The 14,532-nt window shown below is 45.5% G+C and overlaps 1 protein-coding gene across 1 annotated transcript in view; it reads right to left on the minus strand.

Annotated features, from left to right (window-relative positions):
* Window positions 1–14,532, minus strand: part of LOC126324491 (pH-sensitive chloride channel 2-like) — a 255,393-nt gene that overhangs the window by 54,931 nt on the left and 185,930 nt on the right. Inside the window, exon 4 of the mRNA XM_049994987.1 lies at window positions 1,300–1,538. Within this exon, the coding sequence (XP_049850944.1) occupies window positions 1,300–1,538 (239 nt within the window). The remainder of the gene's footprint in view (window positions 1–1,299; window positions 1,539–14,532) is intronic.

The following is a 14,532-nucleotide window of genomic DNA, read 5'->3' on the forward strand; positions in this document are numbered from 1 at the left end:
CTCAGTGTAGAGGATGTATGCTATTTGATCAAAAGTATCTGGACACCCTCAAAAACGTAATTTTTGCATTGTGCTGCCACTTACTGCCAAGTGTTCCATATTAGCGACCTCAATAGTCATTAGACACCGTGAGAGAGCAGAATGGGGTGCTCTGAAGAACTCATGGACTTCTAACATGGTCAGGTGATTGGGTGTCACTTATGCCATTCGTCTACACGCGAGATTTCCATACTCCTGAACATCCATAGGTCCAATGTTTTTGATGTAACAGCAAAATGGAAACGTGAAGGGACACATACAGCACAAAAGCGTACAGGCCGACTTCGTCTGTTGACTGACAGAGGCTGCCAAAAATTGAAGAGGGTAGTAATGTGTAAGAAGCAGACGTCTATCCAGGCCATCACACAGGAATTCCAAACTGCATTAGGATCCACTGCAAGTACTATGGCAGTTAGGGGGGGGGGGGAGTTGAGAAAACTTGGGTTTCATGGTCGAGTGGCTACTCATTAGCCACACATCACGCTGGTAAATGCCAAACAACACCTCTCTTGGTGTAAGGAGCGTAAACACTGGACCACTGAACAGTGGAGTTGTGTGGAGTGACGAATTATGGTATACAATGTGGCCATCCAATGGCAGGGTGTGGGTATGGCGAATGTCCAGTGGACGTCATCTGCCAGTGTGTGTAGTGCCAACGATTAAATTCGGAGGCCGTGGTGTTATGGTGCGGTCGCGTTTTTTATGGAGGCGGCTTGCACCTCTTGTTGTTTTGCGTGCCAGTATCACAGCATAGTCCTGTATTGATGTGCTTCCCGCTGTTGAAGAGAAATTCGGGAATGGCAATTGCATCTTTCAACACAATCGAGCACCTGTTCATAATGCACGGCCTGTGACGGAATGGTTACACAACAGTAACATCCCTGTAATGGACTGGCCTGCACAGAGTCCTGACCTGAATCCTATAGAACACCTTTAGAATGTTTTGGAGCGCTGACTTCATGCCAGGCCTCACCGACTGACATCGATACCTCTCCTCCGTGCAGCATTCCGTGAAGAATGGGCTGTCATTCCCCAAGAAACCTTCCAGCACCTTATTAAACGTATGCCTGCGAGAGTAGAAGCTGTCATCAAGGCTAAGGGCGGGTCAACACCATATTGAATTCCAGCATTACCGATAGAGGGCGCCACAAACTTGTAAGTCATTTTCAGCCAGGTGTCCGGATACTTTTGATCACATATTGTATGTATGTGTGCAAGCACGAACATGGATTTTGTGTTAAACACTCATGGTGAAGGTACCTTTGTGAGAAGACGACATTGCCATCTGGGTAGATGGAGAGCAGCACGTCCTTGGAGGAATCAGTGCCCATGATGGAAGAGCTCTGCTCATTGCCGAAGAAGAGGTGCGGCACCCAGACGCGGGTGAGCATCTCTGACTCACCAACCACTTCTGGTACAACCGCAGGATCCATCAGCATACCGTAGGCCAGCCGCACGTCCATGTACCGCAGCTGCAGCAGCAGCTGTGCCTGAAATTGCTGTGCACACACGAATCGTCAGCAGACTCATAGGAGGATACGAACATCAGTGCAGGATCGTTGGCAAAGGTGCATCACAGTATGAGAGTGAAATAGCGCAGTAACCTTAAGCGCCGTCCCCCCGAAATGTGAAATTATAGATATGGTTTTTCTTACATACCTGCAAACAATATCATGATACTATGGTTAGAAAAGAAGGGTTGAAAAACACATCTGCTTCAGTTTGTGGACAAGAGAGTTGTACGCTGCTGTAATATGTGAACCACATTTAATATTTTTTGTGGGATCTGAAATTTAAAAACCTCTCTCACACTGGCCTGATTTAGCTTCACTGATCAGGATAGTAAAAACCATGCGTATATTAAGGGAATTTTCATTTACAAATCGGGCTTATCACATTCACACACTTCAATACTGCTCTATCCTGATTAAATTGAGCTTAACTTAAATTCCATAAGGCAGTGAAGCAATTTCGAAGTCTCGGTGCGACGAAAATTGTCAGTGATCTCCTGAAAACATTTGCAATAATTATTAACTTTCGGTGATCACATGGGGAAGACCGGAGATCTGCTGGTAAGACCGTGTTAGCCCATTTATTGAAAGTATTAATTTAATTATATAATTTATAAAATTTCTGAAAATATCGCGGAGAGACCGCTGCAAGAGACATTACAAACACTGTTTACAAACGACTCTCTATACAAAAGAGAATTGCAGATAACTGACGTGGTTGAATGTTGTGACTGGTTAATAGCACATAGAGTTTTTTTTAAAGCATTGAAGTTTATTTATTTAAACAGCATGCTTCATTACATACTAACATCACATTTTTTTCAGTTTCCTTTTAGTAGCATACAACAGTTCAACCTCGATGGTGCATTAAATACAAAGCTGACGAACTCAGTCTCAGCATATTAAAGTACCCTTGAATGAACGTTAATGAGTACAGAAACAATGCCAATTACAGAATTGGTGGGCACATTGTTGTAGTATGCACCGACAGAGGAAATGTTATAGTTTATATCGTACACGTTTCTCTGTGTTACCTGCTGTTAAATTGCTGATACGACAGTGTTGTGAAAACCAGTTTTACTGACGCTAGTATAGAACAATCTCGATTTTGAGACGATACGTCGCAAAACAAAAAGAGGAATCATCGTGAAACACTTCTCCAAAACACCAAGACTAGAAGAAAATATATCCTCTCAGGCCGGGAAAATGGATAATTCAACACAGATGCCGCTGTTGCTGTTTTGAATCAATAGAAGTATTATTGCCAAATCAATATCGCCTTTGTCGGGTCATGAGGCAAAATCAAAATCTTTTATTGGTGTATCGAGTCTGACAATCCACCACCAAGCTGTCGTCATCCGAATGGAAACCTACTTGCTTTTTCCGTTACGTGGACGACACGTTCGTCATCTGGCCACATGGTATGGATAAACTCCTTGACTTCCTTACACATCTAAACTCCATACACCCCAACATCAAATTCACTATGGAGACTGAAACGGAGGGTAAATTACCTTTCCTTGACGTCTTGGTCAGGAGAAGGGCTGACGGCACCCTAGGTCATGGGGTGTATCGAAAGACAACACACACTGATTTGTATTTGCACGCAGACAGCTGCCACCACCCTTCACAGAGGAATGGGGTACTTAAAACTCTAGTACATAGGGCGCGCACTATGTTTGACACAGAGAGTCTACCCCAGGAATTGGAACATCTGAGAACTGTATTTCGAAAAAATGGGTACTCAGAGTGGCAGATCCAACGTGCTCTTCGCCCAACCACTGCATCACAACCTGTTGAGATGGATGAAGTCACGAGGGAGGAGGTAGGCACTGCATTTATTCCATACACAGGCACACTCTCGGGGAAATTCGCCCGCATTCTGAAGAAACACCGTGTCGGAACTGTGTTTTGTCCTCCGAATAAAACTCGTGCACTGGTGGGGAGCGCCAAAGATGACCTCGGTTTGAGGAAGGCCGGCGTGTACCAGATTCCGTGTCAATGTGGAAAGTCGTATATTGGTCAGACGATGCGTACCGTCGAGGATCGATGCCGTGAACACCAGAGGCACACTCGACTGATGTATCCGAGCAAGTCGGCGGTCGCTGAACATTGTTTGTCTAAAAATCACGCTATGGAGTATGACCGCACGAGGATTCTGGTACAGACGTCGAGATACTGGGACAGCGTTGTTAGAGAGGCCATCGGAATTCGCACCAATGACGACCTCAAAAACCGTGACTGTGGCTATAATCTTAGCAAGGCTTGGGAACCAGCGATTGGGTTAATCAAGAGTAAATCGAGCAAACGCATAGTTGTGACGACCACGGCGGACAGAGCCATCACACCGACGTCATCTCAGACGCCGTCGCAATCTGTTCCACCGCGCTATCGTGGCGCGGGGCGCGGACGGCGGAGGGAGCGCGCCGCGGGCGGAGGGTATTTAAATCGGCCGTCGCCGCGACCGAACCCAGTTCCCCCTGAGCAGCCATAGCGTACGGATCTCCGTGCCGGCGCGTTCACAGGAGCTCAGTCCGTCAGTTCACCTGATGATGGCGACATGTTTGATCGCCGAAATATTGTGTCCGTTGGACACTATAGACCGGCAGTACACCCGTGGATATTTTGATTATCAAATACGCCGGGAGAAACTCAAGAATCATGACGTAAGTGATTGTTTGATGTGGTTGTCAACGAAAAAGTTGACAACCACATAAAGTTACAACATTTCCTAAACCTTTCTGTGCCCAAAGCAACTTATAAATTTCCCCAGACTTTGCAAAGTGCCCAATATCATACGTTCACCCTAAGTTGAATGGAGAAATATTTTAGTTTAGTATTCTTTCCCAAAGAGGATGGTGCTCTCGGGAAGCACTGCGCGTTTTTCGCTAAGATAAGTACTGGTAAAGACGGTCATCAGAAGGCTGGAGCTCCGTTAGCCTACAAGTTTTCGAAGTGGAAGCATGCTCTTGAGTTTTTCAACATCCATTCGAGCAACGCCTACCATAAGGCTGCTGTAGTCGATAGTTACAATTTTGTTCATATGGTGGTGAACAAGACAGAAGATACAAAACACTGGTTGCACCAAGACTTGGTGGAGCAGGCGAAAAAGCAGAAAGCGCTCTATCATCGAGGCGGTGACCCTCTGTGAACATGGGTAACTTTCACGCTATGCTCAAATATCGCGCGAGATGTGACGAAAATCTCTGAGCAAGGTTAGAAGGAACTGGTAAATGCCCAAAGTACATTAGTGCCCCAATCCAAAATCATATCATCAGTTGCATCAGTAACCAACTCCTGGGAAGGATTGTTCAGCGCATTAATAATGCCAAAGGTTTTCATGGCTCTCATGGATGAAACTGCTGTCATTGCCGGAACAGAGGAACTCTCTCTTTGTGAATGTTATATTTCCCTGGAGTTCGAAACATGTGAAGATTTCCTGCAATTTCTTTCAGTGTTTGATGTGACTGACGGAAACTTGGTAAAATTTGGTCTTGATGTGTCGTTTTTACGAGAGCAGGGCTATGACGGAGCTGTCTCCATGTCGGGGAAAGCCCGTGAGGCTCATGCATTCACACAACAGGACTGCCCTTTAGCTGTATATTCTCGCTGTGCAGCTCACTATTTTAATTTGGTAGTCACCGACACCTGCAACATTTCATTTACCACGAATTCACTAGGAACACTGGAAATTGTAGGTAATAATTTCCTTGGGACACCAGTGCGCAGGCGGACTTGAATTACTAACCGATGCTCGAGTCAGGAGTGTGAAACACACCACACTCTCTAGATGGATTGAGCGTCTTCACAGCGCACAAGTCTTTAAGGAAATATACGATTGTGTTGTTTCGGCTCTGGGGAAAATTCAAGAATTTGACAACAAGACAATATCCCACGATGCCATTGATTCTGTTAGCAGCCACCAACAAGGGAGATGTTGCTCGTTTATACTATCTGAACTTCTTGCGATGGGTGAGTCTGTCTTCACCTTCAGCGCCAACATATAAATATTGCAGAGTTGATCAACACTGCTAGAGATCTCGAAAGGGAACTGCTGGCAATGAGAGAAAATTTTGACGATTCTTTCAGCTGGATTTTCTTAGAACCAAGTAATTAGCTTCAACTAGTTGAATTTAAATCAAGCAACCAAGCATTTCTACCAACCAAGCACATCGTGCAAATCAGGATACCAGTGATGATTTTTAAGGTTACTACAAAGTGTCTGTCCTCATTCCGTTTCTGGATGCCTTTATTAGTTCACTACAGGACCGGTTTTTGACACATGGTGAACTTTTTAGCAGCTTTAATTGTCTTCTATCACAAAAAACTGAAGACGTCGGTATCATTGATGAAGTTACGAAATTTCATTCATTTTATGCTTTTGAACCATTCGTCGCCGATTTAACAAGGACACATACTGAGTTGAAATTCTTTCATCAACATATGAGTCGACTGGAGAAGTTGCCTCAATGTGAGCTTGTTCTGTGTGCGACCGTCAGGTCTATCCTAATGTGTTTCGGATTCTATAGCTGTTGGCAACCCTGCTACCGACAACGGTGAGAGAATCAAGAAGCAACCAGCGAGACACGTCTGAATGGGATCGCCATGATGACAATTCATCAAGCAGAAAGTATTGTTGTCCAAAGTGTAATAAAGGATACGGCAAAGCAAAGAGACTGCTGTCTTCTTTTTGTTCTTTAAATTTCTAGTAGACGCTTTAAATATTTTTTCTACTTATTTTTATTGAAGTATCAGACAAAACCAGATTTTATACACGTCAAAGTAAATTAACACGGACTTAACACTATAGAAACGGGCAATTAATAGAAACGGTGCACAGAATTCTCTTAGCACCTAGATTATGTTTTATTAATTTTTTTCACACTTTGTAACCTTATAAAATTAATTTCATGATGCATTTCGTAACCTCAATCAATCGTTTTCGTAATGTCAGTAGAGTTGTAACTAAACAAGTGTAAACCAATGACACAATTTATTTTTGTAATTTTGAACATTATATTAGTATGGAGCAGCCGCGCGGGATTAGCCGTACGGTCTGAGGTGCTGCAGTCATGGACTGTGCGGCTGGTCCCGGGGGAGGTTCGAGTCCTCCCTCGGGCATGGGTGTGTGTTTGTTCTTAGCATAATTTAGGTTAAGTACTGTGTAAGCTTAGGGACTGATGACCTTAGCAGTTAAGTCCCATAAGGTTTCACACACATTTGAACATTTGAAGTACGGAGCAAAAAAATTAATTTTTAGTTGGAACTATTGTAAAATGAAAGGCATAGTCCCCCGCGCCCCAGAACAAAGTTGTATACATGACACTGCGTGGTATAGTTTGATTCTTGTGAGCAACACGTCTAAATTCCACACAGATTCATGAATGAAACTCTGTCAGTAAATAGACAAAATACAATAATGTGTCCAGATGTAATAAAATAGTGCCAAGAATAAGAATAAGGCTGCGCAAACGTAGGTGATGCTGATCGAGAAGGAAGGCGTCGTCAGCGACTACAGACGACAATGTTCAGAGAATCGAGGACTAATTCACAGCAAAGGCACATCGCTCTAGGCAGTGCTCAAAGGCCTGCCAACCAAGGATAATTCGGTGAACAATTCGTGGGGTCGCAAATTTTTGTACAGTGGCCAGACTGAGTACCGTGAACAACATACTGAAATTCCCGACCGATGGTGTTTGAGCGTTGGGGTAGGGGTAAGACGGCGTTTTAAGTTCCTACAAAAAAAGTTCTCCTCATTTTTTTCTGTCGGGCTAATACTTTTCGTCTTGCAGGGGATGGAAAAGTCGCAGGTTATTAAAAAGTATTGCATTAACGGTATGAAATTAATGTTAAACTTTAAACTTAAAGGGTTAAAAACAAATATTAAATTTTTACTATTAAAAACAGTCTTGATCACATTACATTGTGATCAAGACTGTTTTTAATAGTAAATATTTGTAAGACATTGGTCACTGTCTTTCCCATAATGTATTCAAAAGTAATTAAAATATTAAATTGTATATCAAGTACTGCATAAGTACCGTATTAAGGGATAAATTGTGTACCGGGGATGTACTGTGTGGAGGGGGGATATTAGTGAGGTAGAAGAGCGACAAAAGGTGCGTCACCGGATTGTGTTGATGCACTTCCGCCTTCAGGAGTCTGCAAACTGAAGACTGAGCCGGTGATTCTCCACTCTGTCTGCCCTACCATGTGACAAGAAGCACCTCCAGTTATACCGATCCTCCGCAGCGCGCCTTACGAATCACTGACGACGCACTGCGCAGACATGCGAGGGAGGTGTTTATTTTCTACGAGGTGCGTTAATACTGTATAGGGTGGTCGAAAATTCCCGTTACAAACTTCTAGTACATGTAGAGGGTAGTGAGTACAGAACATTTTGAATGGGAACCCATGTCCGGAATCGTATCGTTTCCGTTCTACGACAGTTTCAGTTCAGATGTGTACCTCGTCAACTTCTGCTTAGGGCTAGAGAAAGGTCTCAGAGTTCCCTGTCCTGGTATGCAACAGGGTAGACACGATGACGTGTACTACTCCAAACGATCCCCAGACGTCACTTATTGTCCACTTTGCTGTGCGTCACCGATAGAGGAAACATTGTGGAGTACACTTTTGCGGAATACACAGACATGCTCCTTGTGTACGGCGAAGCTGGAGGTAACGGAAGAGCTGCTTGTCGGCTGTATCACGAACGTTTCCACACCGTACACTCCATCGCACAAACTGTTTGCCCACGTTACACAACGGCTACGAGAGACGGGCACCTTCACCGTGAGGAGGCAGGACTGTGGTGCTCCACGGCGACGCCGCACTCCCGAATTTGAAGAAGGTGTACTGCGCCGCATTGAAGACAGCCCGTCAACGAGTTCGCGAAAAATTGCGCGTGCAATGGCTGTTAGTCACAGTACCGTCTTGGGCGTCCTGCATGAGCAACAATTACAAAAAAAAAAAAAAAAAAAAAAAAAAAGGTTCAAATGGCTCTGAGCACTATGGGACTTAACATCTATGGTCATCAGTCCCCTAGAACTTAGAACTACTTAAACCTAACTAACCTAAGGACATCACACACATCCATGCCCGAAGCAGGATTCGAACCTGCGACCGTAGCAGTCGCGCGGTTCCGGACTGCGCGCCTAGAACCGCTAGACCACCGCGCACGGCAACAATTTACATCCGTACCGCTTACAAAGGGTACACGGTATGGGTCCAGCAGACTTTCCACAACGCGTCGCCTTCTGCACATGGTTCCTGCACTGTTGCATCGACGCTCCCCTGTTTCCACGTCGAGTTCTCTTCACAGATGAATGTAGGTTCACAAGGGATTGTGTTCTGAAAGCTCGGAATAGCCATGTCTGGGCAGACGAAAACCCTCATGCCACGTATGTTGAGGGATTTCAAGACAGGTTTGGAGTTAACATGTGGACAGGTATTCTGGACGGACCATACCTCCTTCAAACCAAGCTCACGGGTCCTGCATACTTCGTCTTCCTACGACACGTAATGGACCCGTTCGTGGAAGTTGTACCATTGAATGTCCGTCAGGAAATGTGGTCTCAGCATGATGGAGCAACACCTCATTTTTCACTGGCTGTCCGGAGACATCTCAGCAGACGGTATGGTGAAAGACGGTAGGCCGTGATGGTCCAACCGCATGGCCGCCACGATCGTCGTATTTAACCCCTATGGACTACTTCTTGTGGGGTCGTATGAAGTAGGCTCTTATTTATGAGATACCTGTCGAGGCAGAGGAAGATCTGCTGGCACGAGTTCTGGCCGCTGCGCAAGACATTGAAGAGACACCAGGTGGGATGGAGAGAGTGTACCAGAACATGCTTCGGAGGTACAATGTGTGTAACAACGTTGGTGGTCGCCACATCGAGCCGCTGTTGCAATGCATCGGTACATTGCGGATGGTGCCGTAGATGCTGGGTTCTTGTTGTTGTCGACTAATGTAAATCGTAAGGTGTACGTTTTAATGCAAACGCGTAACTAATAACGGAACGAGTCAGTATTCTTTTCAAATGGATTGCAACAATTGTACTGGGTCACGCCTAAGTACATTCCTCACCTGGGTGTGGATGAGATAATCATCTGCATTGAAACTGTCGTAGAACGGAAACGATACGTTTCCGGACATGGGTTCCTATTAAAAATGTTATGAACTCACTACCCTCTACATGTTCTAGAAGTTTGTAACGGGAATTTCCGACCATCCTGTATGGAATACAGATATGAATTACCAATAATACTAATGCAGATAACACTTAATGGACACAATCTACACAAATCTCTGCACCTTGTTCTACACTGCTAGAGGGGGACCTGATTCTTAGTCATTCGGTACGGCAGCTTCAGTAGTCTCCCGGGAAATGCGACTTCCTCCATCACGAGCACTGCTTGATATTCAGTCTGCAGAGAGACTATATCTCCCCACCATTTGCTGTTCAGTTCTCCTATGTGAATAGGCAAAAAAACGTCACTAAGCACATATCTATATACCAGAGTTATTTCTAGTTTCTTAAATGAGTACATATTTGCAGGTGTAAAGTAAGCTTTTATGCAAAATATGTTCCTGTAAATAATGGCTGAGACGCGTTCAATTTATAACTGTGGTGTACTCGGTGACCTATGTGATGTTGCGGGGAAAGGGGTTGGAATGGTAAATGTAGCACCTTGCTGCTACATACCGTTGACAGCATATTGTAAAGCCAAATAATTGTGTTGTAGTCACTTGGTGATGAATTAATGAATGACCAGAAGCTTACTGCACTTCTCGCACCATTATCTGTATTATTGGTATATCAATATTTTTCATTAGGAATTGTAGAATAGGCTGCACCGGGTGGAGTCACTTACCAAACATCCGCAGCATTTCTTCCAACGTGAGTGTGAATTTGTCTGATAGAATGGACTGATCGTGTTCAAGTCTAGAACAGTAACCTGCTGCAATGCGTTGCTTGCTTATATTGAAGTATCTGAAGTTCTGTGACACCTGTGTGACCTACTTCTGACGCGGACAGAGACAATTAATGCCTCTGTGCCTCTTCAGATGTTGAGAGAGCTGAGGAGGGGGTGGTGCACTCTGTGAACAGTGTTACAGACATTGATGGTGGAGACAATGAAATCGACATTGCCGAATACACATTAAAAGCATGTTACACTTGTAACAAGCTCTTCAGTGTGGCAGACGGTTGACAGTTCCAGTTGTTGAGTATTTTTTTACCGAATAGCTCTCTCAACAATTACACTTAATAAACTCAAAATAACGCAATTATATTAAAACAAGTTTAGTGAACAGAACTTGATAGTAAATGTTGGGGCGGTATAGCCTGTCTGTAAACTGAAAGGCGTACAGTGTTCGTGGTGGGGGAAGTTGCCTTTGCCTACTGTGCAGTATGACTAAGAATCAATTTCCCCTCTAGCAATGGAGAACAGTGTGCAGAGATTTACGCAGTTTCCGTCCATATGCATGTTTTAGGTTCGTGTTGCTAGCAACTCGTTTCTGCATTCCATGCAGTGTTACGCCATTTTATTGAAAGACTCCCGGACACACCCAAACATCCTGTAGTTGCTGCTTGTGACATAATGGAGTAGGTAGATTGGGAAATCAGTTCCCTGGCCTAAGAAGGAGAGAAGTGCATGAACACAATTTAGCAACCTATTTTCCCTCGCACATCTCCCTCCCCCCCCCCCCCCCTCCTTTTACGCCCGAGATACAGTTTTTATCCTTTAATACAGATCTGTTTTCGATGGGACGTTTAGAAGTAGAAGTATCCGTCACACAATCCAGATTTACTCCAAGTGATTTCCATCTTTTCGCCAAAAGAAAGAAAAAAAAACACTTGGGGAAAAGTGGGAAAGAGATTTTCCAGCGATGAGGACATTTTGAAGTGGCTTCGTGGCCAAGGAGACGATATTTACTGTCGAAGAAATGAAAGATTGGTACGTCACTCCAAGCGTTGTTTACAGAGCGTTGGTGACTACGCTGAAAAAAAAGTGTCATGTATCTGCGTCACCTTGATGCGTGCCACAACATTCAGTAAATGTTACTTGGCCTGAGTGAAGTTCTCTCAGATAAGTTTTCTCAGTTAGGTCCTGTTCAAGTTGTTAAATATACGCAAGATAGCGCTAACAACTTACTGGGCCATTTTATTTTTGCATTGAAACGGAACATGAACTCATTACCTTACCGTCACGCCAGAGTGGGAAATTTGAACTACAGAACGTCACATAGTAAACGTACGTTTTTCGATTGTCTATCCCACTGCTGTCAGTGCTAGGAAGGAGGCGGCACATACGTTATTAACTTTGGGACTGCCGGTCATTTGAGTAGCAATGGAACAGTGAACGAAGGAGCATCGCTCGTTCGCTCAAGAGAACTGTGTCCTGAGTACCGAGTCTGACGTTGCAACGCGGCGGATATTTCGTCGCCATTTTAATCGCACAGCTCCAGGTTGCAATGCGATTGTGCGATGTGTTCCAGCTGTCAGTTCAAAAGGGAACTTTCTTAAGGAGAAGCCACCTGGTGTTGACAAAAAAGCTGGAGCAACTGAAAACATACGTCAACATGCTAATTGTCTGCGGATGAGCTGTGAGTCTCTGAGAAAACTCTTACGATATGATTTAAAGTTCCTTCGATATAAAATGCCGATGGATCAGGAGATCAAAGAAAGGAACTTTCAACAATGAGAACACTTTACTGTGCATATGCATATGATCTTCGGAGCTGACTCAAATATAATAACATTTATGAGCGATGGGTCGCATTTTCACATAAATGGGTCAGTTAACAAGCAGATCTACTGATTTTTGGCCCCTGATCAGCGCCGGCCTCAGTGGACGAGCGGTCTACGCGCTGTCTGGAACCCCGCGACTGCTACGGTCGCAGGTTCGGATCCTGCCTCGGGCATGGATGTGTGTGATGTCCTTAGGTTAGATAGTTTTAAGTAGTTCTAAGTTCTGGGGCACTGATGACCTCAGAAGTTAAGTCCCATAGTGCTCAGTGCCATTTGAGCCATTTTTGAACTCTGATCAGCCCAGCTTAGTTCATAAAGAACTCCTCACTCCCCACGTCCGACTGTGTGGTGTGCCATAGCTGATTTTGGTATAATGGGGCCTTATTTTTTTGAGGAGGATATGTATAACAGTCACAGAATTCCGAAAGTTACATATAGTTGCTGAACACGTCCTTTCTGCGAGAACTGATGAGAAGACAGATAAACACGAGGCGTATTTGTATTTTTCAATGGGATTGTGCAACATCGCACGCTGAAAATACACCCGTGACAGTTTGAGGAACATTTTCCTGGACGCCTAATTTCTAGTTTTTGTGATGTGCCGTGGTCACCACGGTCACCAAATGTGTCCGCTTATTTATTCATGTGGAGGAATTAGAAACCCACAGCTGAAAGCTGCCTTTCAAGGAGAGCTGGGTTCGACTAGACTACCGTGTTGACCAAACAAATTCTGTAAGAGAGTTGAAGAATATATTCGAGAGAATGGCCACCAGTTGCGTGACAGTTTTTCGTAAGTGACCATGTAAATGAAAAAGAAAATGTTTGATTTTGTACAAATAAAATACACTCCTGGAAATTGAAATAAGAACACCGTGAATTCATTGTCCCAGGAAGGGGAAACTTTATTGACACATTCCTGGGGTCAGATACATCACATGATCACACTGACAGAACCACAGGCACATAGACACAGGCAACAGAGCATGCACAATGTCGGCACTAGTACAGTGTATATCCACCTTTCCCAGCAATGCAGGCTGCTATTCTCCCATGAAGACGATCGTAGAGATGCTGGATGTAGTCCTGTGGAACGGCTTGCCATGCCATTTCCACCTGGCGCCTCAGTTGGACCAGCGTTCGTGCTGGACGTGCAGACCGCGTGATACGACGCTTCATCCAGTCCCAAACATGCTCAATGGGAGACAGATCCGGAGATCTTGCTGGCCAGGGTAGTTGACTTATACCTTGTAGAGCACGTTGGGTGGCACGGGATACATGCGGACGTGCATTGTCCTGTTGTAACAGCAAGTTCCCTTGCCGGTCTAGGAATGGTAGAACGATGGGTTCGATGACGGTTTGGATGTACCGTGCATTATTCAGTCTCCCCTCGACGATCACCAGAGGTGTACGGCCAGTGTAGGAGATCGCTCCCCACACCATGATGCCGGGTGTTGGCCCTGTGTGCCTCGGTCGTATGCAGTCCTGATTGTGGCGCTCACCTGCACGGCGCCAAACACGCATACGCCCATCATTGGCACCAAGGCAGAAGCGACACTCATCGCTGAAGACGACACGTCTCCATTCGTCCCTCCATTCACGCCTGTCGCGACACCATTGGAGGCGGACTGCACGATGTTGGGGCGTGAGCGGAAGACGGCCTAACGGTGTGCGGGACCGTAGCCCAGCTTCATGGAGACGGTTGCGAATGGTCCTCGCCTATACCCCAGGAGCAACAGTGTCCCTAATTTGCTGGGAAATGGCGGTGCGGTCCCCTACGGCACTGCGTAGGATCCTATGGTCTTGGCGTGCATCCGTGCGTCGCTGCGGTCCGGTCCCAGGTCGACGGGCACGTGCTCCTTCCGCCGACCACTGGCGACAACATCGATGTACTGTGGAGACCTCACGCCCCACGTGTTGAGCAATTCGGTGGTACGTCCACCCGGCCTCCCGCATGCCCACTGTACGCCCTCGCTCAAAGTCCGTCAACTGCACATACGGTTCACGTCCACGCTGTCGCGGCATGCTACCAGTGTTAAAGACTGCGATGGAGCTCCGTATGCCACGGCAAACTGGCTGACACTGACGGCGGCGGTGCTCAAATGCTGCGCAGCTAGCGCCATTCGACGGACAACACCGCAGTTCCTGGTGTGTCCGCTGTGCCGTGCGTGTGATCATTGCTTGTACAGTCGTCTCGCAGCGTCCGGAGCAAGTATGGTGGGTCTGAC

Source organism: Schistocerca gregaria, chromosome 2, assembly GCF_023897955.1.
Source record: "Schistocerca gregaria isolate iqSchGreg1 chromosome 2, iqSchGreg1.2, whole genome shotgun sequence".
NCBI lineage: Eukaryota > Metazoa > Arthropoda > Insecta > Orthoptera > Acrididae > Schistocerca > Schistocerca gregaria.